This window comes from Folsomia candida, unplaced genomic scaffold (genome assembly GCF_002217175.1).
Source record: "Folsomia candida strain VU population unplaced genomic scaffold, ASM221717v1 Fcan01_Sc014, whole genome shotgun sequence".
Taxonomy (NCBI): Eukaryota; Metazoa; Arthropoda; class Collembola; order Entomobryomorpha; family Isotomidae; genus Folsomia; species Folsomia candida.
Window position 1 is genome coordinate 1202655 of NW_019091206.1, and position 26030 is coordinate 1228684.

The 26030-nt window shown below is 35.9% G+C and overlaps 2 protein-coding genes across 2 annotated transcripts; both read left to right on the forward strand.

The window, feature by feature from the left end:
- The first annotated feature begins 9620 nt into the window (after positions 1-9620).
- LOC110855917 (fatty acid-binding protein, adipocyte) lies at positions 9621-10708 on the forward strand. Its single transcript, XM_022104334.2, has 5 exons — positions 9621-9780; positions 9860-9912; positions 10118-10256; positions 10326-10466; positions 10538-10708. The coding sequence occupies exons 1-4, from the start codon at positions 9714-9716 to the stop codon at positions 10457-10459; spliced, it is 393 nt and encodes a 130-aa protein (XP_021960026.1). The 5' UTR covers positions 9621-9713; the 3' UTR covers positions 10460-10466; positions 10538-10708.
- A 4689-nt stretch (positions 10709-15397) lies between these two features.
- On the forward strand, positions 15398-23564 carry LOC118437612. The gene is made up of 10 exons (XM_035856782.1): positions 15398-16196; positions 16624-16834; positions 17272-17448; positions 17864-18069; positions 18497-18737; positions 19154-19495; positions 21270-21549; positions 22323-22574; positions 22991-23106; positions 23357-23564. The coding sequence occupies exons 1-10, from the start codon at positions 16102-16104 to the stop codon at positions 23516-23518; spliced, it is 2082 nt and encodes a 693-aa protein (XP_035712675.1). The 5' UTR covers positions 15398-16101; the 3' UTR covers positions 23519-23564.
- Positions 23565-26030: the final 2466 nt, after the last annotated feature.

Here is a 26030-nt window from a genome sequence, read left to right on the forward strand (position 1 = left end):
CCACGTTGTCATACAGGGTGGGCGTGATTCTTCGCTCTAACTCGTGGAAACAGGACACCATGACTTTAAAAATTCTCGTCATCTTGTCCGACGGCCCCATCAGGGTGACCATCAACTCGTCGCAGTTCTTGTTGACGGCAATGGTGAAAATGGAGGCCACCGCGTCGGCCAGTTTGACTAGAACGAGGTCAAGGTATGGTTCCCGAGTGCTCCTCGTGTCCAGGGTACCGACCATGTTTTTTAGAATCTCCCCAAGGATTCATTCATATTTCCGTCTATAATTCAAATTCGGCGCTGTTGCGTGGCGTCAAACTTGAAAATCAGGACCAATTTCAAAAGGTCAAATTTATTGCGCCCAAGAAAATAATATTTTGTTCCAAAGAAAATTAATAATTCTCTGCAATCATGAAATCTGCAATCGAGTTAATTTTTTCCTCCAAAGAAAATATAAAACGTTCCAAAGAAATAGTGAAATATTCAATGATGAATAATTCGAGTCTTATGTAACAATTTGGTTATCAGACAAGCCTACATTTGCATGCTATGCTTTGACTATATGTACAAATGTGTCCCATCATTCACATTCAGCCTTCTGTTGATATTACTTTGCATCTTCAGTGAAGATTCTTCACTCAGTAAAGCTTTATAAAAAAGTAAGCTCTAGTACCTACGCACAATCAGATACTTACTTCTTGTCACGTAGATAAAAATATTGTATAATATAATTTAAAAAATGTCGGGTTTTAAACGACTAAATAATTTCGAATCAAATTCTGATGATTCTGAAGAAGAAAATACACCACCTCTTAAAAAGCAAAAACATGTCCATAGCTGGAAGAGGACAAAAACTTTTAATACCCTGGCTGAGGCAAAACTGTATATTAAAAACCTTAGCCATTTTCAATTCAAAACATGCAGTTCTTGCAGTGATGGTGAAAAACTCTACTATAATTGCAAAGTAGCCAATTGTCTCAGCAAAATTTTTTTGCGCAAAAAAGATAACCTCGTATTATAATGATGTATATCTATTATTTATTTCTATAAAACTTTTATTGTAATGCAATACTAATAGTTACTGAAAACGATTATAGAAAACAACCTTGAAATCGACTACTACGAAACGGATGCGCCACACACTCATGAAAACGTTAAAATTGTTGGGATAAAAATGGAAGTTAAAGAAAAAATAAAGCATTTATTCAAAGATGGGATAACCAAACCAAACCATATAATTTCACACTTAAGAGATGCAGGAGCTGAGATTCCCTCAAAAGTGCAGCTAAATAATTATTTGTCGACGTTGAGAAAAACACAAGGGCCACCAATTCTATCATTAGGCCAACTCTGTGAACTATGTGATGAGAACGAAGCCATTCCTTCTGATCAAGACCACCCATTCTTTGTCGGAAAGAAAATTCACTATGAGGACAAAACATTTCAATGTATTTCCCCAGCCAAACAACAAACACAGAGTGCAGAGGAAATCGACAGAACGTTGGGGCTTATAAAACGAATGTCATGGAAAAAATTTGACTCGTATTCAACAAGCAAATCAAAGCTACGGATAATTGATTTCCATTTATGAGACTGGATTACGTCAAGCTGTACTTGCCCTGTTTTTAAGAAAGAGTACATTTGCAAGCACATAGTTGGCATTGCAATAATCAAGGAAAAAATCACTGTCCCCGATAATCTCAAAACGGATAGTGTTGGAGCAAAATCTAAACGTGGGAGGAAGAAGTTAGTTGGAAAGGCTTTGGTCATTGACTAATATTCCCTTGAAATTTTATTTCAATTATCTATGATATATATTGTAAATCTTGTATTTTTTGCATTGAGATTTTTATTATTTGCTTGGAGTTTATTCTAAAAATCTTGGAATACAAAATTAATTAATTGCAAGATCTATAATTGGAACAGAATATTAATTTTCTTTGGAAAAAAAATATTTTTCTTGGGTGGTTTAATTGGGACCCAATTTCAAACCTCTATAACTTTTACAGTTTCTGCTGGATTTTGGTTTGTATCATGATTTTAGTTCAAAAATTTTGAAAATCCGCCCAATTATGTTGGATTTTCAAAACGTTGTGCTTAAAATGATAACAAAAGTCGAAGTTTTAAGGGAAAATAAATTATTTTTTGTAATTTTTGAGACATTTTTACGATTTTTTCTTGTTTTCTTTGTTATAATTTTAGTAAAAAAATTAAAATCCGTCCAGGATTTCAAAATAAAAATATGCAAATTTGGCGAATGTGACGCCACGCCACGCCATGGCGCCAAATATGAATCCTTCGTCTAGGGTCGTAGCAGATTCTAAAAAAAAACATGGTAGCCACCCTGGACACTCGCAGCAATCTGAAAGCATACCTAGTAAGATGTGTTCGAAACAGGTCGCGAGCAGGGTCATGAGGGGATAAGTGCCCGTCTGCATGGCCCCCATGCCAAGGTCACTCTTCACTTCGAAATAGTAGGACGCCGTGGAAAGGTAGCCGAGTCGACAGTTTTCGGGGAAACAGACCACGAGGAACTTGTCGTTGTCGAGGAGGATGTATTGCGCGGGAGATGACGAGGATTTTCCAGAAATGGGGAAGCACTGACTCCCCGTGGCGTAACGGTTTTCACGAGGTAGGGAATATTTGGTGGAGGAGGAACCCCATTCTGTGAGGAAATGGAGGAGAGGAGTTGAGGAAATTTTAGAAATTTGGAAATTTTAGAGGGGGGGGAATTAAATTATTTATTTACTTTTTCCCAGCCAGGACGCCCACCGCCCGTAAATGTTGTACTCTAAATAATAATAAAAGTGGTCAAAATATTCCGATAATTCATTCGGTTATGCATGCGTTAACTGTGCGGAAAAATTTTGCAAAAGTACAATCTTACACAATTTTTGCAAAATTTGATTTTTTTAATTCTTTAAAATTTTTTCGTAGACAATTTACTGGAATGTTTGCGTAAATTTTGTGTAAAATTTTTGAAAAATTATTGTACAACTTTTGTAAAATATTTATAAAATGACATTAATTTCTGTGAAATTCATACTATCTGTTTAAAATTATTTTGCAGACAATTCACTAGGATATTTGTACTCATTGTGAGTGCAAAAATTTTGTAAACTTACGGTACAGCTTTTGTAAAGTAAAACGCCATTACTGATTTTTGTGTAATTTACTCTTGGTAAAATTAATTTTTAGATAATCCACAACTTCAAAATTTGGAAAAAAAACTGTGAAACAACACTGTACAATTTGTGTAAAATTGATTTTTGCAAAGTTTACAATTCTTTCGCATTCTAATTTTCCCACAGAGTTTACTAAGAATCCCTTGTGAATTTTTTGTAACATGTAAATTACTCACCAGTCAGAAAATTGTGGTCGTGCACGCCGTACTTGATGTTATACCAGGAAATGGTCATGTCATGAATGGGGAAGGATTTGCTGGCCAGGATGGCATTCGCATTCGAAGGATCGAGAAGTAGGTCGATCGTTTCGCGAATGAAGTCCTCGTCCCATTTGTGCGAGACGAAAACGTCGAGTAAAACGTGCGGAATTTCAGACTCTTCTTGGATCAGGAGGAATTTTGAAAACATTCGGAAAATGTTGACGTTCCTGTCCCTGTCGTCGATTCCTCCTGGGATTAAAATCGTAATTAGTTAGTTAATTAATCGGGATTAAAATCTGATTTAAAGCGTTCATAATTCGGTTGTGGATAAGTATTTATCAGGAAAAAGCCAGGATAATTGCCAAGTCGGACTTCGTATAGTGATCATAAATCGTTACAATCATACTTAACACTTTCGTAACTTGCGCCATAGTTAAAGTATAACATTGGCGCAAGTGGACTTTAAATAATTCCGAGCTGGATAAGCACATTTTATGAAAAATGCACGATAATTACCACAGCGTCCCATCGCTTGGTAGTGGTCACAAATCGTTACCTTATACTCGACTCTTTACCAACTTGCGCCGTAGTTAAAGTATAACATTGGCGCAAGTGTATGGATGGATTGTAAATAATTCCGAGGTGGATAAGCACGTATTACTAAAAAATAAATGTACAATAATTACCAAATCGGTAACGTCTCCCATGACTTTGTACTGGTCACAAATCGTTACCATCACTCTTTCCCAACTTGCGCCATACTTAAACTATTATAACATTGGCGCAAGTGTATTTAAAAAAAATTAGTTACCGGGATTGATATCATCGATGAAATGGATGGCTGCAATGTGCTCGTCGCTCCGGTAGTGGAAGGCGTCGACTTGGGCTTGTCTTAGCTCGTTGAACATCCTCTCGACCCCGTCCGAGGGGGCGGCCTGGATCATGAGGAAGTAGAGGAAGACTTCCCGAACGACGTCTTCCGCGTGAATGACCCCGTCCTTCGTGAGGAAAAGGGTTATCATGAAGATCGTGTTGAGGCACGTGTGCTCCACGTTGTGACACTGCGCGCAGATGCTGATCAGCCAACCTGTACAGGAAAATTAGTAGGTTTTTCATGCTTTTTGGGACCAATTCATAATTTACTTATTCTTTAGACTTTAGAGTACTTATTATCAAAATGGTCAAAATCAGCACATTTTTAATAAGTTCTAGAAATTTATTTTAAAATTCTGGACCACAAATTTGTAGAGCAGATGATCGTTGCCACTTTTTTTAAAAAGTATGAACATGTCAAAAATCATTTTTGAAAAATGCATGAAATTCCAACATAACTACGTAAGACTGGTCACCAAAATAGGCAACATCTCCCCATTTTTAATTATTTCTCGCCTCTGGGAATTTATTTTAAATTTCTGGACGACAAATTTTACAGTCAGTGAGTTGATTAATGTATGGCGCTGAGTTTTTTTAGCCGGTTTCGATAAGTTACATTTTTTCTGAAGGCTTCCTAAACTTGAGATCTCCTCCTTCAAAAAGTGTCAAAATCTGGAGTGTAGATTTCCTAAAAATTGGCAACGACCTGCTCTACAAATTCGTCGTCCAGAATTTTAAAATGAACTCTGAAAATATACACCCAAAATTTTGACCCTTTTTGAAGGAGGAGATCTCAAGTTTAAGAAGCCTTCAGAAAAATTGGAACTTATCTAAACTGGCTCAAAAAAACTCAACGCCATTCCATTAATTAACTCACCGACTACAAATTTGTCGTCCAGAATGTTAAAATAAATCCCCAAGGCTGAAAAATAATTAAGACAAAATGGTAATTTTGACGATTTTGACAACGAGTCATCGACCCCTTCGTTGCCTCACCTTTCCTCCTCAAATAGTAATCCAAACCTCCCTTACTTCGATTAGAGATCATATAAGAGAGAAAATTGAGAGGTTTTGTCTTAAAATTCTGTCCATATTTCGGCGGAAGTAGCCACGAGAGGAAGATATAGTTATTCTCCCAGGTGGGTACGAGGTCATAGGTCAAGTTCCACTTTTTCCCGTCCACAGCCGGCACGTCGAGATACTTTTTTATTTGTGCAGCCCTCGGGGAAAGCAGGCCGGGAGGGGTCCTCGGAATTTTGGAAAAGTTCGCGACCACTTTCTCCACCAAAACGTCAAGTGGTTCCGGACCCAGGATGATGATGGACATGTTGTCCCCGACGTAATGGCGTCGCTGCCAATCGAGCGCTAATTGGCCAATGTTGGAGGCCTGAAGGCAGAGGGAAATTAATTTATGATTAAATTTGCGAAATAATTTGGTCCAAGTGTGCAAAAAATTTTTGCCAAAAATTTAGTTGGTCGTCTTACATCGAGGGTGGCTCCATGACCAAAAGAAACTTTGGAGAGTGGGTGGTCCTCATTCGCTAAATGGTGCAGGATTCCTGGAAATTAAATTCGAATTAATTTTTATTAATCAAGTTAATTAACAGAGGGCGGATATGGAAATTGCATTTAATATTTATGAAAAACACGTCAATATATTTACGAAATACGTACGAAAAAACAAGGATTTTCGCATAATGTAAATTAATTTTTGAATTTAATCATGGGTTTTTTTGTGGTAGAATTTCTTTAAAAATTTCGTCTCAAATTGTTGAAATATTTTTAAAATATAAGTATTTTTGAAAAACTATGTAAAAGATTTACATATTTTTTTAAAAATAATGACGGAAATATTTACATGTCTGAAAATATTTGAAAATATTTTAAAATTTATTTATGTGACCTATTCGAGTTAGGAAACACACGCACCTAAAGTTTGATCATCAAATGAAACAATTGAAAATAAATACATATCCGCCCTCTATGAATTATTTAAATGAGGAGCAATTAATTATTAAATTTTAACCTCGATATCGGGACGAGTCATGCATCCAAAGCCTATAAATTACACAGATTGTCAGACATCACTTAAAATTAGTTCAAAATTCTACTTTAAAATACCTCCAAAATTCCGAATTCAACGCATTAATTTCATTCTGAATATCCTTATTTTTCCACAACGGATTAACTATAATGTCCACGAAACGATCCAACGCTTCATCAATTCCTTCCACATCAAGCCCGATTTCATAACACGTGAATTCCGCCGGCGTCGTGGCGTTCGTGTCGCCATTAAATTTTTTCACGAATTTCGTCAAACCTTCCATTTCCGGGTATTTCTTTGACCCGAAGAAGGTCAAGTGTTCGACAAAATGCGCAATCCCGGGTCTCGTATCGTTCAGCAGACCCGATCCGAACGTGGCGACGACATAGTATTGACCATCTTGGAGAAGATTGTGCTCCACCTTTTTCATGGATAGGCCAAAAAAATACATTGTCCAATTTTCCAGTAATTTGGTCTCCGTTCTTCCAATTGTTTGGATTTGCAGGGCCTTTAAAGCGGCAAAAAGTTGCGAATCTATATGGAGAATACAGCAGCCATTAGAAATATCATACCTGTTCACTTTCATTCATTTGACTGACTTATGATAGAGAATGATACTGAATGAAAATGAATTTCCTGTGATTTGAATGAAAATGAATTTCCTGTGATTTGAATGAAAATGAATTTCCTGTGATTTGAATGAAAATGAGTGAAAGATTCCGTCATTTCAGATGAATGACTGTGAATGAAGGATTTTTCATTTCTTTCATTTTTCACGCTATGGTTAATACATGGGACGAAGTAAGAAATGAAATCAGATGAAGTGAAATGAAATGAATTTGAACGAAAATGACATGAATGTGAATGAAAATCTTCACTCAGAAATCGGGATGACTGAACTTTGAATGAGAAAAGTTTTTTTGAACAGGTGTTATGTGTAGATTCTCACCTTTGCAGCTTTTTTAAGGACCCTGCAAATCCAAACAATTGGAAGAAATTTCTGTAATTGGACAATGTAATTGACGTCGGAGGGGAAGCAATATTTTTCTCCAGGGTGGAGCCACGTGCGCCGTCCCCATCGAGAAGTGGGCCGCGTTAAAGTTGGCCACGTGGGTTTGGACGCAGGCCCCTCGTCGCGCGACGGGGGGATTTTTTCCATACATGGCGGAAATGCAGAGCGCCTTGAGTCCATTGGGGAGTCCGATGGCTTTGTAGTCGAGTGGGTCAAGGGGGGACTTGATGATGTCGGGGTATTCTATGTATTCTGCCATGGGGGGAATTTTTGTGGGGGCTTGTTCTTGTGTGACGAAGGGTTGGTTATGATTTGGGAGAGGTGGTTATCATTATGATAAGTAGAGTACAGCTTGCCTTTGGTTGAATTAATTGTGTGCAAATTTGTGCATAATTTGACAAAATCAGGGAGAAAAATTATTGCGTAATTTTTACGTCGTAATCAACAAATATGTGTAAAATACAAATGTAACGTAGTTACGAAGGTTAAAAACGCGAAATTTTTATTTTTTTTGTTTTCATTTTCTAACCATGGAAGATTTTTTTTTCGAAAGTTTCCCATCTTTTTGGTCCAAGCTGCTGCATGAAATTGTGGCATAATTTTTGTAGAAAAATGTAAAATATAAATAAATATTTTTGCAGAAGGATCAATAAGAATGCTTAGAATTGGGTTTAAGTAATTCTTCTTAGTAACCGTCAACCGTGTTAATATAATAATTGGTGAAAATAGAGGTTGCATAAGGTTCACTTGATTACTACTCTAAACAATGAGTAAACTACTCAATTTTACTAGTTTACGCAATTTGCATGTAAATATCTATAAATAGTTCACTTATTTAATCTGGGTGGATTATTCGGTGTCAAATTTGAAAAATTCCTGTCAAAGATATTTTACCGATGTCAGCAAATTCATTGTGTAATTTATCTAATTCTGCAAAGATAGCACCTGCATAGAAATTACTATACACTAAATATTTACTCGCCTATGTATGTATGTATGTAAATATGTACATATATGTACCTATCTACGTACATACATATTTTGCTACTTGTCCATAAGTGTATATATGTAAATATGTACATTGTGCATACTACGCTCTAAATACATAATACTGGCCATGCAATTATTCCACTTGGCTGATAAGCCCACAGCAGATGGACAAACCCGACTTAAGCTTGACATCAGGACCACATTATCATAATCAGTGGTGACTGATCGATTTGGTTTTCTCGCTCAACTGTAAAAAAGTGGGATTTGCATACGTATACGTTAAAACCTTAATCTAATGTATGTATTATGCATTTAGACTGACTAAATTGTGGTTGTGCAGATAGTAATTAAATAATTCCGCATGCACCATCATCGTCATCCTTGACCTTTCTCGTCGAATCTTGAAATGCACTCTGAAAGTTATTTATTATACGTCAAGCCAAAAGGTGATAAGTTGATGGGCATGGATTGGATTTTTTTTAGAGACGACGTGCTAACTAAAAATGCAGCTGAAACTTGACTGTTCTGTTCTTCGTCTGGAGTCTGATTCATCTCAATCCTCACTCGCCACCTAAACTAACTCATCCGTCAATGTCTTGCATATTTTATGACTTAATCCCACCTCTCGCAAATTTAGGATTGTGCATACGCGAACTTTGCTTGGCTGCAGTGGCCGCGGAAGGGGGTGGACAATGTCCCCACGTTTGTTCCATCATAAATCATCTGTCCATTTTATATAAACCCCTTTTTCCTGTATTACGCAATGGTAACGTTCCCACACTGTAAATTAAGTTGAGTAAAATTGCCACCAAAGCAACTGTTGAGCAAAATTTACTCTGAGAAAGGTAAAATTTACTCAAGGTTGAAAGATTTTTGGTCAACCTTGAGTAAATTTTACCTTTATCAGGGTAAATTTTACTCAATAGTTGCTTTGGTGGCAATTTTACTCAAAATTGAGTAAATTTTAAGCAAATTTATTTAGAGTGCACATGTCCCCGTCCCCACGGCTTCCGCGGCCACTGCTCACGACCATGTTAGTGCATTTATCCGTACCTCACTCACTCATTCACGACCAGTGGCCGCGGAAGGGTGTCGAGACAGAGGGGCAATGTCCCCACGGTTATCTATTCAATGTCCGCATCATCCCTTCATCTTATATAAACGTCTCCATCCCCTATCCTACAATGTTAATGTCCCCCGGTGTCCCCACGGCTTCCGCGGCCACTGGTTGACAGGGAAATTTAGGGATGGATTGTGCATACGCGAACTAGTCGACTTTGCCTCTTTGGGAGCAAAGTTTAATGAGGATGCGTCCGTATAAAATCCTGGGTCAGGAGGACGCCACGATCTCACTTGTTCGCCACCCACCCGTTTAGTCACTCGTCAGGTTTTTTCCTTGTCCAGTTTTTCTGAAAATGTCTTTCACCGGAAAGTTTGAGCTCGTCTCGAGCGACAATTTCGACGAGTATTTGAAAGCTTGTGGTAAGAATTTCAAAAATTACAGATATTTTCATAAAAATTCAATACATTTAAATTCTTGCAATTATTATTATTTGCATAGGCGTCGGTATGGCTAAACGTGCCCTCGCTGCTACGGCAAAACCAACGATCGAGGTGAGTTAATTACTAACTGCTCAGTGGCCGCGGAAGCGTGGGGACCGGGGGACGATGTGCCTACGGTTATTTGATGTCCTCATGTCATCTCCCCACGTTACATCAACCCCCTGTAATGTTACCTTCCCCACATTTCCCCACGGCTTCCGCGGCCCCTGTAACTGCTCAAAAGTGACACATTGAAACATTTGCATAATTTACACAGATCAGCGAGGCTGGTGGCCTTTTCACGATGAAGACTTCGTCCACCTTTAAAAATACGGAGATCAAATTCAAATTGGGGGAGGAATTTGATGAGGAAACTGCCGACGGGAGGCAGGCCAAGTCCACCATGACCGCCGATGGTACATACATATTTGCATATTTACATAAGTGACATGCTAAAATTATAGCATATTTAATTGACAAATTAGGAAACAAATTGATCCACTCGCAAAAAATTGGGGACGACTCGTCCGTCACGGTTCGCGAATTTAGCGGAGATTCTCTCAAGGCCAGCTTCACCGCGAAGGGCGTCACGGGCACCCGGGTGTACAAGAAGGTTTAAAAGAGAGGTGCGTGTCTCGTACATTTTTGCAAAAAAAAATACGAAATTCCGTTAAAAATGTTCTTTTTTTGTTTGCAGACTAGTCAAAATTTCTTATGTTTCGGATCATCGTGACGTGTCTAAAAATGTGGTCTGCGTTACATCATATTCATCTCAATACATAATCGTGACACATGTATTTTTGTCTAAAAACTGGTTGAAACATTGCCAAAAATAAAAAAAAGTGAAGATAAATTTTCAAAAATTGTATATTTATGGAGAAATTTTCATGAAAATTCATATTTCTTTTTTCATTCATTTCTCATAAATACATATTTCAGAATAATTTTATTAAAATATAAAAAAATTAGTGGGTCGCATTTCTTCCATTTTTGGGTGGTACATTCTCATCTGACGGCGTAAAATTGATTGCAAAATAGATAATTTAAGAGTTTTTATGCTATTTTTATATAATAATTTTGTAAAATGGAAATTACAGATTTTTGTGTTAAAAAGACCTGATTTTGTAATTGGTAGAGTTAAACGCCGATTTCTTTTTTGTATGATTTTGACAAATATTTAAATTTTATATGCAGATATCGGTTCGGTTGTATCTTTCTCTAAAAAATAAAATCCAAAAAAACTGAGGTTAAGAAACTGAGTTTAAGAAAACTGAAACTACAAGTTTTTTACTCAGAAAGTTAAACACTGATAAGAAATTAGCACAGGATTATGGTAAAATTCAAATTGAGATTCAAGTATGAGCCAAAATACATTTCAGAATTTTATGTAAAGTAGAAAAATCAGCAATAGGGTCACATTTTTCGTATGTTTTCGGGTGATCGTCTCCTCTGATCTGATAGATCGTTCATTTTTACCTACAAATTGGAAAAATTAAGAGTTTTAATTTTTTATATACATATAATTGTTTTAGATTGAATGGAAACTAAAGATTTTAAAGAAATGAAATTAATTTTTTCCATTGCATAAGTTAAACGGCGATTCTTTTTATACGACTTATAAACATAAACTAGTTATGTACAGGTACGATTGGTACACGTCTCTAAAAAATAAAGAGATCAAACAAAAAAAAACGGAGATTCAGGATATGAAATGAAATTGCCAGTTTTTACTCAGAAAGTCAGACACTGATAAGCATACGGGTATACGGAAGCAACCCGCCCACGATCTCCCGCCCGCGTTCTTCCGCCCATTTACTCCCGCCCGTGGAAATCTTCCGCCCTAATCATCACCCGCCCGTAGTTTTTTTTCGAGTATAAGATTTGTTTAGCATTTAACATCACTCATGTAACCCGTTAAAAGCACAGTCAGTACACTTTTACAAAACGAAAAATAACAACACGGGAAATAATAATGAATGAATACATTACAAATCGGACAACCTCACTTAAATTAATAAAGAAGGACAAAAATCATTACAAACGAATAATCTAATTAGACAAATTTTCGAATTATTCAAATTATTAATTGCAAATTATTCAATGAATATATACAAGAATATTTGTGCAACATACAGGTACAGGAAATGAAATACATATGCCACAACCTTTTTCCTAATAATAAGTTGCCTACCGTATCCGATTCCGATAATTTGTATAATTAGATTATTCGTTTGTAATGATTTTTATCCTTTATTAATTTAATTGAGGTTCATGTCCGATTTGTAATGTATTCATTATTATTTCGCGTATTGTTATTTTTCGTTTTGTAAAAGTATACTGACTGTGCTTTTTACGGGTTACATGATTGATGCTTAATGCTGTTGACTAAATAAATACTTATATATATTAACTTAAATATGTTGTGTTATGTATTATTATTATATGTTAACAAAAAGATCAGGTACTCAAAAAAAATTACGGGCGGGAGATGATTTGGACGGGAGATTTTTACGGGCGGGAGAGGGTCAACGGGAGTCGGTGGGCGGAAGATTTCCACGGGCCGGTGTAAATGGGCGGGAGTCGGTGGACGGGAGATTTCCGCAAATTAACCCTGACAAATTATCATACGTCGGATATGAATGAAAAATTACTTTTTCCATTTATTGACCTATAGTCGCCAAACTTTCTGAGAATATTTATGGTCACTAGTAGGTCACGTAGGTCAAAGCATATTTTCTCATATTGGTCATATTTTCGGGTTTTGGGACATATTCATATTCCCGATCATATTTCGGGGTTTTTTTCGTTCATTTGATCATTTTTGGCAAAATTCTAAGATTTGGCAACCAAATCGACAGAAAATGACAAAAATTCAGTTTTCTCAAAATGATTCATTGTGAGAAACTTTCAGAAATTTACGTTCACTTTCGCATAAGGTGATTTAATTCATTGCGAATTAATTAAATCACCCCGGAACTTGTTTAATTGATCAAAATTGAGAATTACAAGAAAATATATCCAAAAATTAAGCCAAAAATTTTAAAAAAAGTCATTTTTATGGTCATATTTTGGGGATTTTTACGGTCATTTTTCATTTATATTTTGAGGTTTTATCAGTCATTCATATCCGACGTCTGCTGATAAGAAATTAGCACAGGATCATGATCAAACTCAAATTGAGAAGCACCAATTTAAGATTAGCTATAAACTTTAAAATATTTACATTTCAGAATTTTGTGTAGAACACAAAAATTAATGTGGGTCGCATTATTTCGTTTCAAGTGGTGCGATAGTTCATTTTCCACCTGAAAATAGAAAAATTTAGTTTTGAAACCATCGTTTAAATTATTTAAATTTATAATTCTTTCAAGAAGGAATGAAAATTACAGATTTTTGCGTGGCGAAAGAGAATTGATTTTTTAATTGAAAGAGTTTTACGTCAGAGGTTTTTGTAAGACTTGAAAATATATCGATTTGGAATTTAGATCTGATGAAATATTTTTTCAAAAGTAAAGAAAAAAAGAGCAAAAAACTCTCAGATTCAGGAAATTTCCATTCAAAATATTATTTTTGGAAGTAACATAAAAAATATACAAAAAAACGAAGGGAAATTTCAAAAGAATGGATGACAAATTTGAAATGGCAGAAAAATTAACGATTTTTGCTTGTCGAATAATTTTTTTATAATTCATTTTTAACCTGAAATTGAAAAAATTAAGTTTTAAAGCCATTTTTTGAAATGATTTACGTGCAATTGTTTCAAAACTGAATTAAAATTGCAGATTTTTGCATGGCCAAAGAGAAACGATTTTGTATAACTCATTTTTAACCTAAAATTGGAAAAATTAAGAGGTTTAAAGTCTTTTTTGAAATGATTCACGTTTCAAAACAGAATACAAATTACCGATTTTTGCGTGGCGGAAGATAAACCGTTTTTTTAAGCGTTAAACGCGATTTTGTTTTGTACGATTTAAAATTCAATTTCACGTTTTTTTCATGCCTCCTAAGTATTTCAGAATTTTATGTAAAGCACACATGTAAATAGCTCATTTTCCTCGTAAAATTGGAAAAAATTAGTTTTGAAGCCATTGTCGAAATAATTTTTGTATAATTGTTTCAAGACTGAATGAAAATTACAGATTTTTGCGTGGAGAAGAGAAATGATTTTTTAATTGGAAGAGTTTTACTGCGAATTTTTTTACAAGACTTGCAAATATATAAAATTTATTTGAAGATTTGCAGGTACTGCGAGAGGAGTGTTAGATTCAGGTTAAGAAATGAAATTACAAGTTAAAAAATACTATTTTTGAAAATAATATGCAAAATATACAAAACGAAGGCAAATTTTCAAAGATTAGGTGAAACTTGGTGTCTTTTTCATCTTCCCTTTTATAAAAATTCACATTTCATAGAATTCATGTTTCATCATAGAATTTGCATATTTCTCGCTAAAATTTCCCGAAAAAAATGCAAATTAAGGGAGACTAACGTTGCCTAGATACTTCTTAAAGTCAATCAATCGTGCATGGCAAGATTATTTGACACTTTATCAGTCTATAAGGTTACGACAAATGGCCGAGTTACAAAATAAATTTACATTTTTATTAGCCCGAGGCAGGGCTTATGGAAACGTCATGTCCGTCCGTCCGTCTGTCTTTCGATAACTCTTTAACGAGCTGACCGATTGACTTGAAATTTTTACCATGTGTGTACATATTGGACAAGTTAGGAAACGAGTTCGAAGACGGACGAAATCGGTCAAGTGGTTGACCGGTGAGGGTCATGTGAGTAGGTGGGGTAAAATTTCGAAATTTCAAACTTGTCGTAGAAAACCGAAATTTGGTACAGAGGTAGCTAATGACTTCTAATAGAAAAAAATGAATTTAAGTTGGAAAAATTTTCATCTTGAGGGACCCTATAGAGTGACCCATACTGGTTTTTCAAAATGGTCATATCGGGCTGAAATTTGGTAGACATGTTGCTTTTGCTTATTTGTCCTAATGGAAGAATATGAAATGACATTGGTAGAATTTTTATCTTGAGGGACCCTATGAGGTGACCCACGCCGACTAGAAATTGCTTTAAAAACATGAAATCCGGCACGGTGATGCTTTATGGCTTCTCATTAAAGAATATGAAGTTATATAGAATACCAAATAATAGAAAATATCTAATAAACATTTAACCATCCGCACCACAGAGGTTGGTAATATTATTATGTCGGTGAATTCGAAGAAAATAGAAGTGAGCTCGGACTCACCGAGTCAGGGACAGAATCCCTGACTCGGACCAATGGAGTCTGCACCAGCCTTCACTCTCTGCTCGGACTTCTCAACCTGCTGGTCCGATCAGAGGTTCAGCAGTCCGGGCAGAGAGTGAACACTGGTCTGCACTGCAGATTTCAAAAAATAAAAGTTGCTAAAATATATGTAATACATGGGTTATATTACAATGGGAAATCTAATTTTTAGGCCTTTTCAGATGGGCTTATATATTTTTCAAGATGCCTGTCTGTGTGCACGATAACTCTCTTTAAACACAAGATAGCGCCCGAAATTTTGCGAAGTTCATCTTCGGGTCAAAAGTAAGGATGAGTTCAAAGATGGGCATGATCGGTTAGGTCGGTGGGGGTCTTTTAAGTGGTTAGGGACTGAAAAAATTTCAAATGTCATAGAAAAGTCCCAAATTTGTCGTAGGAAATTGAAATTTTGACAACGGGTGAGACCGTAGGGACTAATCCATACAGATTTTTCAAAAATATGCCACTCCACCAGTCAATGGTCGTTTTGACCGACAACCGCAACGCCTGACTCGGGCTAAATAAAGGCTGCACATTGGAAATTTCAAGTTTACTATTAGACATAATACCCTCGAGATTTTTAGCTTAAAAAATCAATCAAAAAATTACGATGATTTCATCTTTCAGAATTAAATCTCTATGTTTGCCCATTCAAAAGTTATTAAAGGTCAAAGTAGTTGGTGTCTGTGCGATGGACTTCAGACACCAATGATTTTAAAAATAATTATTTTATTTGCAACTCGACCATTTGTCGCAACCGTTAAAGGAGACGCGTTACCTAGATACTTAAGGTCAAGCAATCGTGCGTGCATGGCTACAAACTCACGTAAAAAAACACAGACGCGCCACAAAGCATGAAAGAATCCAGACAAAAGTTATCAGTAAATTAGCAGGTGCATGCACTTCAGGCAAATGTGCATTTTCAAATTTCATGTTTATACGATTCCAAAATTCTTTGCGAAATGAGTCTACACCTCGACGAGTACTTTGCAATCTGCGAAATTCGTCCAGAAATTGGGCGCAACAGGTTTGAGGAGCCGGACGAAAGTGAGGAAAGGTATGTAGGATGCCAATTTAAAACTGGACATAAATAAATTTAATTAATCTATTACTCATTCGTAAAATGATCAAAGTCATCACATTTTTAATCATTTCTCGCCTCTGGGAATTTATTTTAAAGTTCTGGAAGACAAATTTGTAGAGAAATTCGTTGGCAATTTTTTATAGAAATGTACACTTCAGATTTTGACACTTTTTGAAGGAGGAGATCTCAAGTTTAAGAAACTTTCAGAAAAATTGGAGCTCATCGAAACTGGCTCAAAAAACTCGACGCCATTCCATTAATCAACTCACTGACTACAAATTTGTCCTTCAGAATTTTAAAATAAATTCCCAGGGCAGAGAAATGATTAAAAATGTGTGGATTTTGGCGATGAATCCTCCGATAAGTGGGTTATTTTATTTCTGGTTGATATACAAATAAGGTATGAAAGCATCCGCCGAATTTTCGACAACTTGTGCTTCATCCGGAAACAGAGAGTCTTGAATTCTCCAGACAATGAGAAAAAGTTGGAAATCTTGTACTCCACGCCACGCTCGGTGGCACATCGGGCAAAGTCCTCGCCGGCTGTCGACCTCAGCCCGGAACTCAGAGCGAGGACGGCCGAGGCTCGCATGGACTTTGGAAATGTTCCGGTACATACGATTTAAATTTTTCTACTGGATTTTTAATGGGGAACATATTTTGCCAAAATTTGAGTTCCGTTCTTCCCAGGGTTTGGATTTCCAACGCTGAAATAACCACAAAAAGACGGAAATCTACGTGGAGAAGACAGCAGTCGGTCAAAAATACGAGTTTTGTTAAGAAATTGACTTTTTGTCGCTGTCAGAATGCACTTTTTTCACGATTTTCAAAAAATATTTCAAAAAAAGTATTTTTGCAGCGATAAAAAGTTAATTTATTCAGAAAATCTGTATTTTCCTACGACTGCTGTGTTCTCCACGTAGATTTTCGTCTTTTTGTGGGTGTAACACCCCCGGAAATCCAAACCCTGGGACGAACTGAGCTCAAAATACTGATATTTTGACCACGTTTGGTTTTTAATTGCGAAAAACTGTGTTGGCTCCCGCAGGTACAATTTTTGCAATCTCTCGGCAACTATTTGGACCACGGAACATTGTTGAGGTGTCGATTAGTGTGCCACTCTTGGAATCAGGGGATGACCACGGGATCGCCGGCAGTGCTCTTGGATAGGACCGTGTTCCGACTGAACCAGTCCCTCGATCTGGTGGAACGTTGTAACACGCAGGTTTTTTAAATAAGATTGCCAGTGTCCGCGGAAGGTGTGGGGACATCTGGGGACATAAACATTGTAGGGAGGGAGACGTTTACATAACATGGGGAGATGATTTGGACTTCAAATAATCGTGAAAACATTGTCCATCTGTCCCCAGGCTTCCGTGGTCACTTATGAAAACCGCAGATTTATAAAATTATGAAAACCAGTGGCCGCGGAAGCCGTGGGGACATCTGGGAATATTAAAATTGTAAATTAAATTGTTAGAAAAGGGAATAGACGTGTTTATAGAACACGGGCAGATGATGCGGATATCGATTATCCTTGGGGTCATTGTCCCTCTGTCCCCACACACTACCGCGGCCACTGAGGATACCATGAGGTCAAAAGGTCATGCATAATTTTGGTGTCAATTTATAACTCTCAGGTGAAATGGCGTCACGTCAAAACTTCATTTTTCCCCTGTATCGAAACCCAATCGGTTTATCATCAGAAATATTTGGTCAATAAACTCCACCAGGATGCCATGAATAATAACAAAGAGCGAAAAATTGGACAATTTTCACCTCTATTTTGTCGCGTTACAAGTCTCACCGTGACAAATGTGGAGCTCAGCAAGGATTGTTTTCTCAAGTTCGTAAAAAATATGCAAGTTTTATGGAAAATAATTTAATGTATGACTAATCACCAAAATGGTCAAAATCAGCACATTTTTAAGCATTTCTCGCCTCTGGGAATTTATTTTTAAATTCTGGACGACTAATTTGTAGAGCATGAAATTGCCAATTTTTTAAAGAAATATACACTCCAGATTTTGACACTTTTTGAAGAAGATCTCAAGTTTAGGAAACCTTCAGAAAAATTGGAACCCGTCGAAACTGGCTCAAAAACTCAACGCCATTCCATCAATCAACTCACCGACTACAAATTTGTCGTTCAGAAATTTAAAATACATTCCCAGAGCTGAGAAATGTTTAAAAATGTGCAGATTTTTACAATGTTGATGGTGATAGATAAGTCATCGAGTCCTACGTTAATTTTGATCATATACAATTTTTAGATGGCTGACCACCTGTGCGTCTGGCACCCTGCGAACCGTCGAGTTCCACTCGTGCGTTGTAAAGAAGTCTAAAATCATTTGGAAAAGTCGGGGTGGCGAGAAAGGTTCGGAAACCGGAGGGATTTCGACCCTTAAAGGAAAAAATATGAGCTTGGCGTCACTCGTGGAATTTGGCACGATCATCCTCGTCGTTTCGAAGGCGTTAAAAGTTTTGGAAATTGGGGTCCGCCAAACGCACGAGGTAAGCATTTTAAAATTTTGATCATAATAAATGTGAATTTATGAAAATCAGCATACCTGTTCAAAAATTTAGTTTTCATTCAAAAGTCAGTCATCTCGATTTCTGACTGAAGATTTTCATTCACATTCTGTCATTTTCGTTCAAATTCATTTCATTTCTCTTCACTTGACTTCATTTTTTACTTCGCCCCATGTATTAAGCATTTGGTGAAAAATGAAATGAGTGAGAAATCCTTTCATTCACAGTCACTCATCTGAAATGACGGAATCTTTCACTCATTTTCATTCAAATCATAAGAAATTCATTTTCATTCACTATCATTCTCTATCATAATCAGTCACGTGAATGAAAGTGAACAGGTATGCTTACAAGTAATTATTTCCTTTCACCCGAGACACTCCTGAAAATATCCACAGATTCAGCGGATCCGCAGAACTAAACTGGAAACGGACCTCAGTTCCGTGCTCCTCGAAATAGTAACCACGCACGGAAGATCACTGGAATCAGTGGAGGTCACTTTGCCCCCATTTTCCCAGGGGGACGGATTCTGCCAACTTTTCACCCGACTGGGAGCATGTGTCTGGCCGAAATTGGAAAATTTTGGGTTTACCGTGATCAAAAATGGGGACGAGAAGGTCACAATTTTGAACCCGAGGGAGCTTGGATTTTTGGGGTATGATCATGTCACCCGGATTGTGGAGAGATTGGTCCGAGGAGGAAAACTGAAGCGGTTAAGTGTTCCATTCTGGGTTTGTAAGGTTCGGAAATACATTAATTAAATTAATTACCAGAGGGCGGATATATATTTGTTTTAAACTTTTTCATATAATGACGACGGACGATCAAACTTTCTAAGAAAAATTTCAAAATATTTCTGCATATTATTGCATAGACCTAGGTTCTCAGACATGTAAATATTTCTGCCATTATCTGAAAAATACTCGAGTCGTTTCCATATTTTTTTCAAAAATACAAACTTTTTGTAAATACTTGAACGATATAAGTCGAAATTTTTCTACTCAAAGAAATTGGACCGAAAAAAATCCAGACCATGATATTCAAAAATTTTACGAAAATTCTTATTTTTATATTTTTAACAAATTTAGTAAATATTTTGACTTTTTTCGTAAATTACGCATATATTTTGTAAATATTTCAAAGATGTGAGACGAAATTTTTTGCTCAGAGAAATTGGACTGGAAAAAATCTAGAATATTTAATGATTCAAATTTTGCGAACATTATTATTATTTTTTTTGGATATATGTATTTGGTAAATATTTTGGCGTTTTTTTCGTAAATATTCAATTCATATTTTTGTAAACTTATAGGGTGTGATTTTTAATGTTAAGACCACCATGATATTTCTAAGCAGCTCAGTTCGTGTTTATTCAAATCGAATGATATTATGCATGGTGATGAGTGATATCACTACCAGTTCTGGTGGTAAGTTTTGGTTGAGTAAGTTAGGAATTACCGGGGATATGGAGGAATTGCTGAAAAGTAGGTGAGCCAAAATGATAAGACCACCTTCGAATTTTAATTCTCACTCGTTCCTCCTTTTGTTCACACGGTAAAACTAAACTAATTCCACGATAGGAAGGTGAAATCATTCAGGTACTGCAACTTGACGTCCAGGAAAAAACCGGAAGAGAGATTTCAAGACGTTTTTCCCACTCAAAAACGGCAATTCATCATTATATCTAACAAGGCGCAAATTACTGGACCAGAAAAATTGGTATATGTCCAGAAATCACACTGGACCAGACAAACGGTAAATTGTGTAATTGTAATTGTAAGTATTCTAGCGTTTAATAGCCATTAAACCGAGAAATATTGCAAATTTCAAATGACAAAATTTCCATTAGCACATTTCGGCTCGTTTTATGGAACTTTTCTTGCATTAAGTGGTACCAATAAGTCGGTCAGCCACCACCAGCGACTATGCACAAGCGGATGAGACCTGAATTTGCTCGATTACTTACAATTACAATTACACAATTTACCGTTTGTCTGGTCCAGTGTGATTTCTGGACATATACCAATTTTTCTGGTCCAGTAATTTGCGCCTTGTTAGATATAATGATGAATTGCCGTTTTTGAGTGGGAAAAACGTCTTGAAATCTCTCTTCCGGTTTTTTCCTGGACGTCAAGTTGCAGTACCTGAATGATTTCACCTTCCTATCGTGGAATTAGTTTAGTTTTACCGTGTGAACAAAAGGAGGAACGAGTGAGAATTAAAATTCGAAGGTGGTCTTATCATTTTGGCTCACCTACTTTTCAGCAATTCCTCCATATCCCCGGTAATTCCTAACTTACTCAACCAAAACTTACCACCAGAACTGGTAGTGATATCACTCATCACCATGCATAATATCATTCGATTTGAATAAACACGAACTGAGCTGCTTAGAAATATCATGGTGGTCTTAACATTAAAAATCACACCCTATCCACTCTCTGCTAATTAATTATTTAATTAAAATTAACCTTGTTCGAGTAATTATCTAAATTGCGTAATTAATATCCTTAGGATCCCCACAGTTCTGAAAAGGCGTCGATCTTATACACCGCTTTGCTAAACCTGCATGAACTTGGGGCTCAATTTCGCCTCGTGAAAAGTGATAACGAAAATTCAGGAAACTTTGAAAATTTTGAGGTTGAAGATTTAGACAATCTTCAGAAATCTCGTGAGGTTGAGGTTAACAATGGGGTCAAGGAGAATAACTACGTGAATCCTCTGCTGTCCAAAATATTTGGCGAGGTGCCACGACTCTTGACTAAATTGGTCATTTACGGAACAGTTTTTCCAGGTTGGTAGAATTTTAAAATTTCAAACTTTCAAAATTTCAAAAATAATTACAAGTGAGGTCTCCCAGCGTATGTTCTCCGATTTTGCGCAAATTAGTGGGAATCGATCAGAAATTTAATCAGTATGAAATTTGCGAAAGACACGATCTCCCAATGGGCACGTTTGGCAGAGATATTTGCATCAGAAGAGGAGAAAACACGCAGTAAAGTTGGAAAGTGTAAAATTTGTACATTTCAGGACGCATTTTCTCCTCTTCAGATGTAAATATCTCTGACAAACGTGCCCATTGGGAGAACGTGTCCTTTGCAAGAATAGATTTTGTGCATAAATTCGGACCCAGACAGACTTAAAACTTGAAAATAAGGAGCTACTTTTATAAAAATGACGTGAATTTTTGTCCAAAATTGTTTCGCAAGCGTTCCAAATTTAGAAAAATCTCCTGTTCAATCTACCTTACACATTAATATATCAAATTTACTTAAAATAATTTAAACGGCGTTAAACATTAAAATTTCAATCGTTTACAAAATCAAGGAGAAAACACATCCTAAAGTTGGCAAATTTCCAAATTTACTGATCGTTTTCTCCTCTTCGGATGCACGTATCTCTGCAAAACGTGCCCATTGGGAGATCGCGTCTTTTGCAAATTTCGCACTTATTAAATTCGTAATCGATTTACACTATTTTGCTCAAAATCGGAGAGCATACGCTGGGAGACCTCCATTTTTAGTGAGAAACTACGTAAATTGAAAATTTCCTGATTTTTTTTTCCAGCCCGATTGAAAAGATGTTTCCCATTTTTGAAAGAACTCCGCATCGTCTCTGACATGGTCACTCCGACGGATTTTGTCCGGATTTTGGACGCTTTCCCAAAATTGGAGTCGCTTTGTATCTCCGAAGTTAAAGACTTTGAGGACGTCACTTTGATGGGGGTGGAACCCAAATTGATGCAATTCCTCAAAGAGAAGAGTTTATCCAGGAGGAAGAATAAAATGGAGAAAAATCATGCCCTTTTTCACCTTCAGAGTGGGTTAAAATTGAAAATTAATTAACGTAGGACTCAAAATCAGCACATTTTTAATCATTTCTCGCCTCTGGGAATTTATTTTAAAATTCTGGACGACAAATTTGTAGTCAGTGAAAGTTGATTAATGAAATGGCGTTGAGTTTTTTGAGCCAGTTTCGACGAGTTCCAATTTTTCTGAAGGCTTCCTAAATTTGAGATCTCCTCCTTCAAAAAGGGTCAAAATCTGGAGTGTATACTTTTTAAAAATTGGCAACTCCTTGCTCTACAAATTTGTCGCCCAGAATTTTAAAATAAATTCCCAGAGATGGTTACAAATTTTTCTGATTTTGACCATACATAAGTCATCGAGTCCTACCTCCTACGTTATATAAATTTGGCAACAATATTGTTCTAAAAAAGTTGAAATTTTTCCCAGATTTGCGAATTCTTCGCCTTCACGGAGCCATGGAGGTTACAGACATGGGAATTCTCCACTCTTTCACGGGAATGAAAAACTTGGAAATTTTGGAAATGTCGGGGTCAAAGTTAAATGTGAATATTTACATATTTAAGATTACACTGAGGCAATTCACGTCAACCTTCGTAATCACGTAAACTTACGAACTTAGGGTAATTTTTGCTTCCGAACTTACAAAACCTTGCGAAAATTTAAGGTACATACGTTTGGTTCGTAACCTTATCTTCGTAAGTTTACGAGGTTACAGAGTTACGAAGGTTGACGTGAATTGCGTCACTTTTTCGCGTAATTTTTTTACTAAATTGTTAATTACTTCTGAATCAGGTGAGTAACACGGGATTGGCGTATATTGCTGCAAATTGTCCCCAATTGCGTGAAGTGGTGCTTGACTTGAGCAAGGATACGATTGATGACGCTGGCATTGAGGCATTTTTGGGGCAGCTCCCACTCCTTCAGAAGCATCGAGGAAGGATCTCTGTCCTTTGAATTGGTTCAGAAACGATTAAAATCATGATTTTTCATTAGAAATATGTACGAGCAGATAAATAAATAATCGCAGTAAACCAACCCTCTAGTAACAGTTCTATCAATGAATCTCTTAATGTAGTGGGGAATATGGCATTTCAAAATTGTTTATTAAAGTCGCTTAGCATATTCATAAAATTGCACGATTAAAATTGCATAAAAAATTGCATTGATTCAATTTGCAATCAAATTAGTTATAGAACTAAAATTTAGTTAGAATTATTAGAATTAAACGATTATTGTGGGTATTTAATTTGAATTAAAAATATTTAATTTGAATTAAAAATATTTAATTTGAATTAAAAATTAGGATATTTCGAGCAGCCAAGTTACCCATAAGTGGAGAAGCTTTATTAAAGTAATATTTACGAATTCGCGTGAGCCCTTTGTCCCACTCCTTCAGAAGCATCGAGGAAGAATCTCTGTCCCTTGAATTGAATTTGAGAAATTTGAGATTAAAGTCACGATTTTTCATTAGAAATATGTATATATGAGCAGATAAATAAATAATCGCAGTAACCCAAGTTCTCGACTTTTTGATAAAAAATAGAAAATCCATCAATCTACTAATCTGTTGATAAAGTTGGAAATCTGTTGATAAAGTTGGAAATCTGTTGATAAAGTTGGAAATCTGATATTTCAGAATTTCTCATTAAAGTCGCTTAGCATGGGCATTAAAAAAATATTTTACGCGTCAATCACGGTTTTCTTCACGTCACCCGTGTACATAGATATTTACACAAATGTGGTAAATGCATAAATAAATAGAGTAACGATATTTTCAAAAATTTCATGCATCTTAAATATACTAACTAACGCAAGTTTAATGCGTCTTTTTCTTTCATGGAAATATTTTGTAATCAAATTAAATAGAATTACAGAGTTTAATTAGAATTAGAATTTAATTGGAATTAAAAGTCAGGATATTTCGAGCAGCAGGGTTACCAATGAAAAAACAAATGGATTGAATTGTTTACGAAAATTTCTTTAAAAAAGTATTATGTATGAAGGTCCTTCACGTGAACCCTTTGTAAACCGGCGAATATTTTATACGAATACACAGTTACGAAGGTCGTGAATATGCATAAATATTTCGCGTTGTCTTGTTTAATAGTGTCGATAAAATTGATTAGGAGAATGTTTCTACACAAGGTTTTCGGAGCAATATCGATCGATTTCTGTGGAATTTGCATTGTCCCAAAGTCCCGAAAATATTTACAATTATGAAATCGTGGGTGTTGTTTTGGCTGGAAAATGTAAATTGTGAAATATTTCGACCCAGAGACATGTCGAGGAATTCGGGAGGACATTGAAATTGAAAGGACAACGAAAGGTTACTTCTTCTGGACATAACCTTCGATTTATCAGCAAGTTCAGAAATTCCAAATTCTTCATATTCTCTTCAAGTTTGTGTAGGTGAAAGTTGTCCAGGAATTTTGTTAATGAAAATTCGAAATGAAAATTATTTTATGTACCTATGAATTTGCTGCATAATTCGTTGTTAGTTAATATGTAGCTGAATTTTCTCACAATTTTTTCGGGAATTTTACGTATTACATTGATGAATGAAAAGTCGAAATTAAAATTATTCTATGAATTTTCTGCATAATTAAATGAATCGTTAGTTATGTAATAGTTGTATTTTCTTCCAGTTTTTAAGGAATTTTATTATGTTCATGAATGAAGAGCGAAATGAAAACTATTTTAAGTATGAATTTGCATATGTAATTATTTAAACGAATCGTTCCTTAAATGAAAATGGATCAATGACAATCTAATTTTCATTTAGAATAGTAATTAATATACACTCAAAATAAGGTAGTAATGAATCATTACCACGCGGAATGACTATGTGGCTCTACCACGTGGGTTACGATTTGTCGTAGAAATGGTAATAATAAGTTCAGGGAAATTCAAATTCATTACCAAATATTAAGGAAGTGAATACTATTATGTATTAAATTTGAATTTCCCTGAACTTATTATTACCATTTCTACGACAAGTCGTAACTGACGTGGTAGAGCCACATAGTCATTCCGCGTGGTAATGATTCATTACTACCTTATTTTGAGCGTATTTTTATGTTTTTTTGAAAATTATGTAACAGAAAACGTGCTTCTGATGTGTGGTTTCAAGCCAAAGTTAGGAAACGATGATGGAGTCTAAAAATAATTTTCCTTAAACTGCGAGAGTTCAACGACAACTAATACATTTCATTACTAATACATACATTTTACATGGAAATTTTTACGCCTAGTAAATTTCTGAGATGAGGTCCATATCCGTGGAAAATGGAGAAAATGCGTCCAATGGGTATATTTAACCCAAAGTTAGGAAACGATGGTGGAATTTCTAAAAAATAGTTTCCATTAAACTTCCATTGCAACTAATATATTTTGGAAAATTTTAATTTAAATTAAACTAAAATGCTGCATTTTCTCCCAGTTTTTTCGGAATTTTATTATATTGATT

Coding starts and splice junctions, on each gene's coding strand:
- LOC110855917 (XM_022104334.2), top strand. CDS start 9,714: ATGTCTTTCACCGGAAAGTTTGAGCTCGTCTCGAGCGACAATTTCGAC. Junction 9,913..10,117: donor CGGCAAAACCAACGATCGAG/GTGAGTTAATTA, acceptor TAATTTACACAG/ATCAGCGAGGCTGGTGGCCT. Junction 10,257..10,325: donor GTCCACCATGACCGCCGATG/GTACATACATAT, acceptor TTGACAAATTAG/GAAACAAATTGATCCACTCG.
- LOC118437612 (XM_035856782.1), top strand. CDS start 16,102: ATGAGTCTACACCTCGACGAGTACTTTGCAATCTGCGAAATTCGTCCA. Junction 17,449..17,863: donor TGGAACGTTGTAACACGCAG/GTTTTTTAAATA, acceptor TATAACTCTCAG/GTGAAATGGCGTCACGTCAA. Junction 18,070..18,496: donor AGCAAGGATTGTTTTCTCAA/GTTCGTAAAAAA, acceptor TACAATTTTTAG/ATGGCTGACCACCTGTGCGT.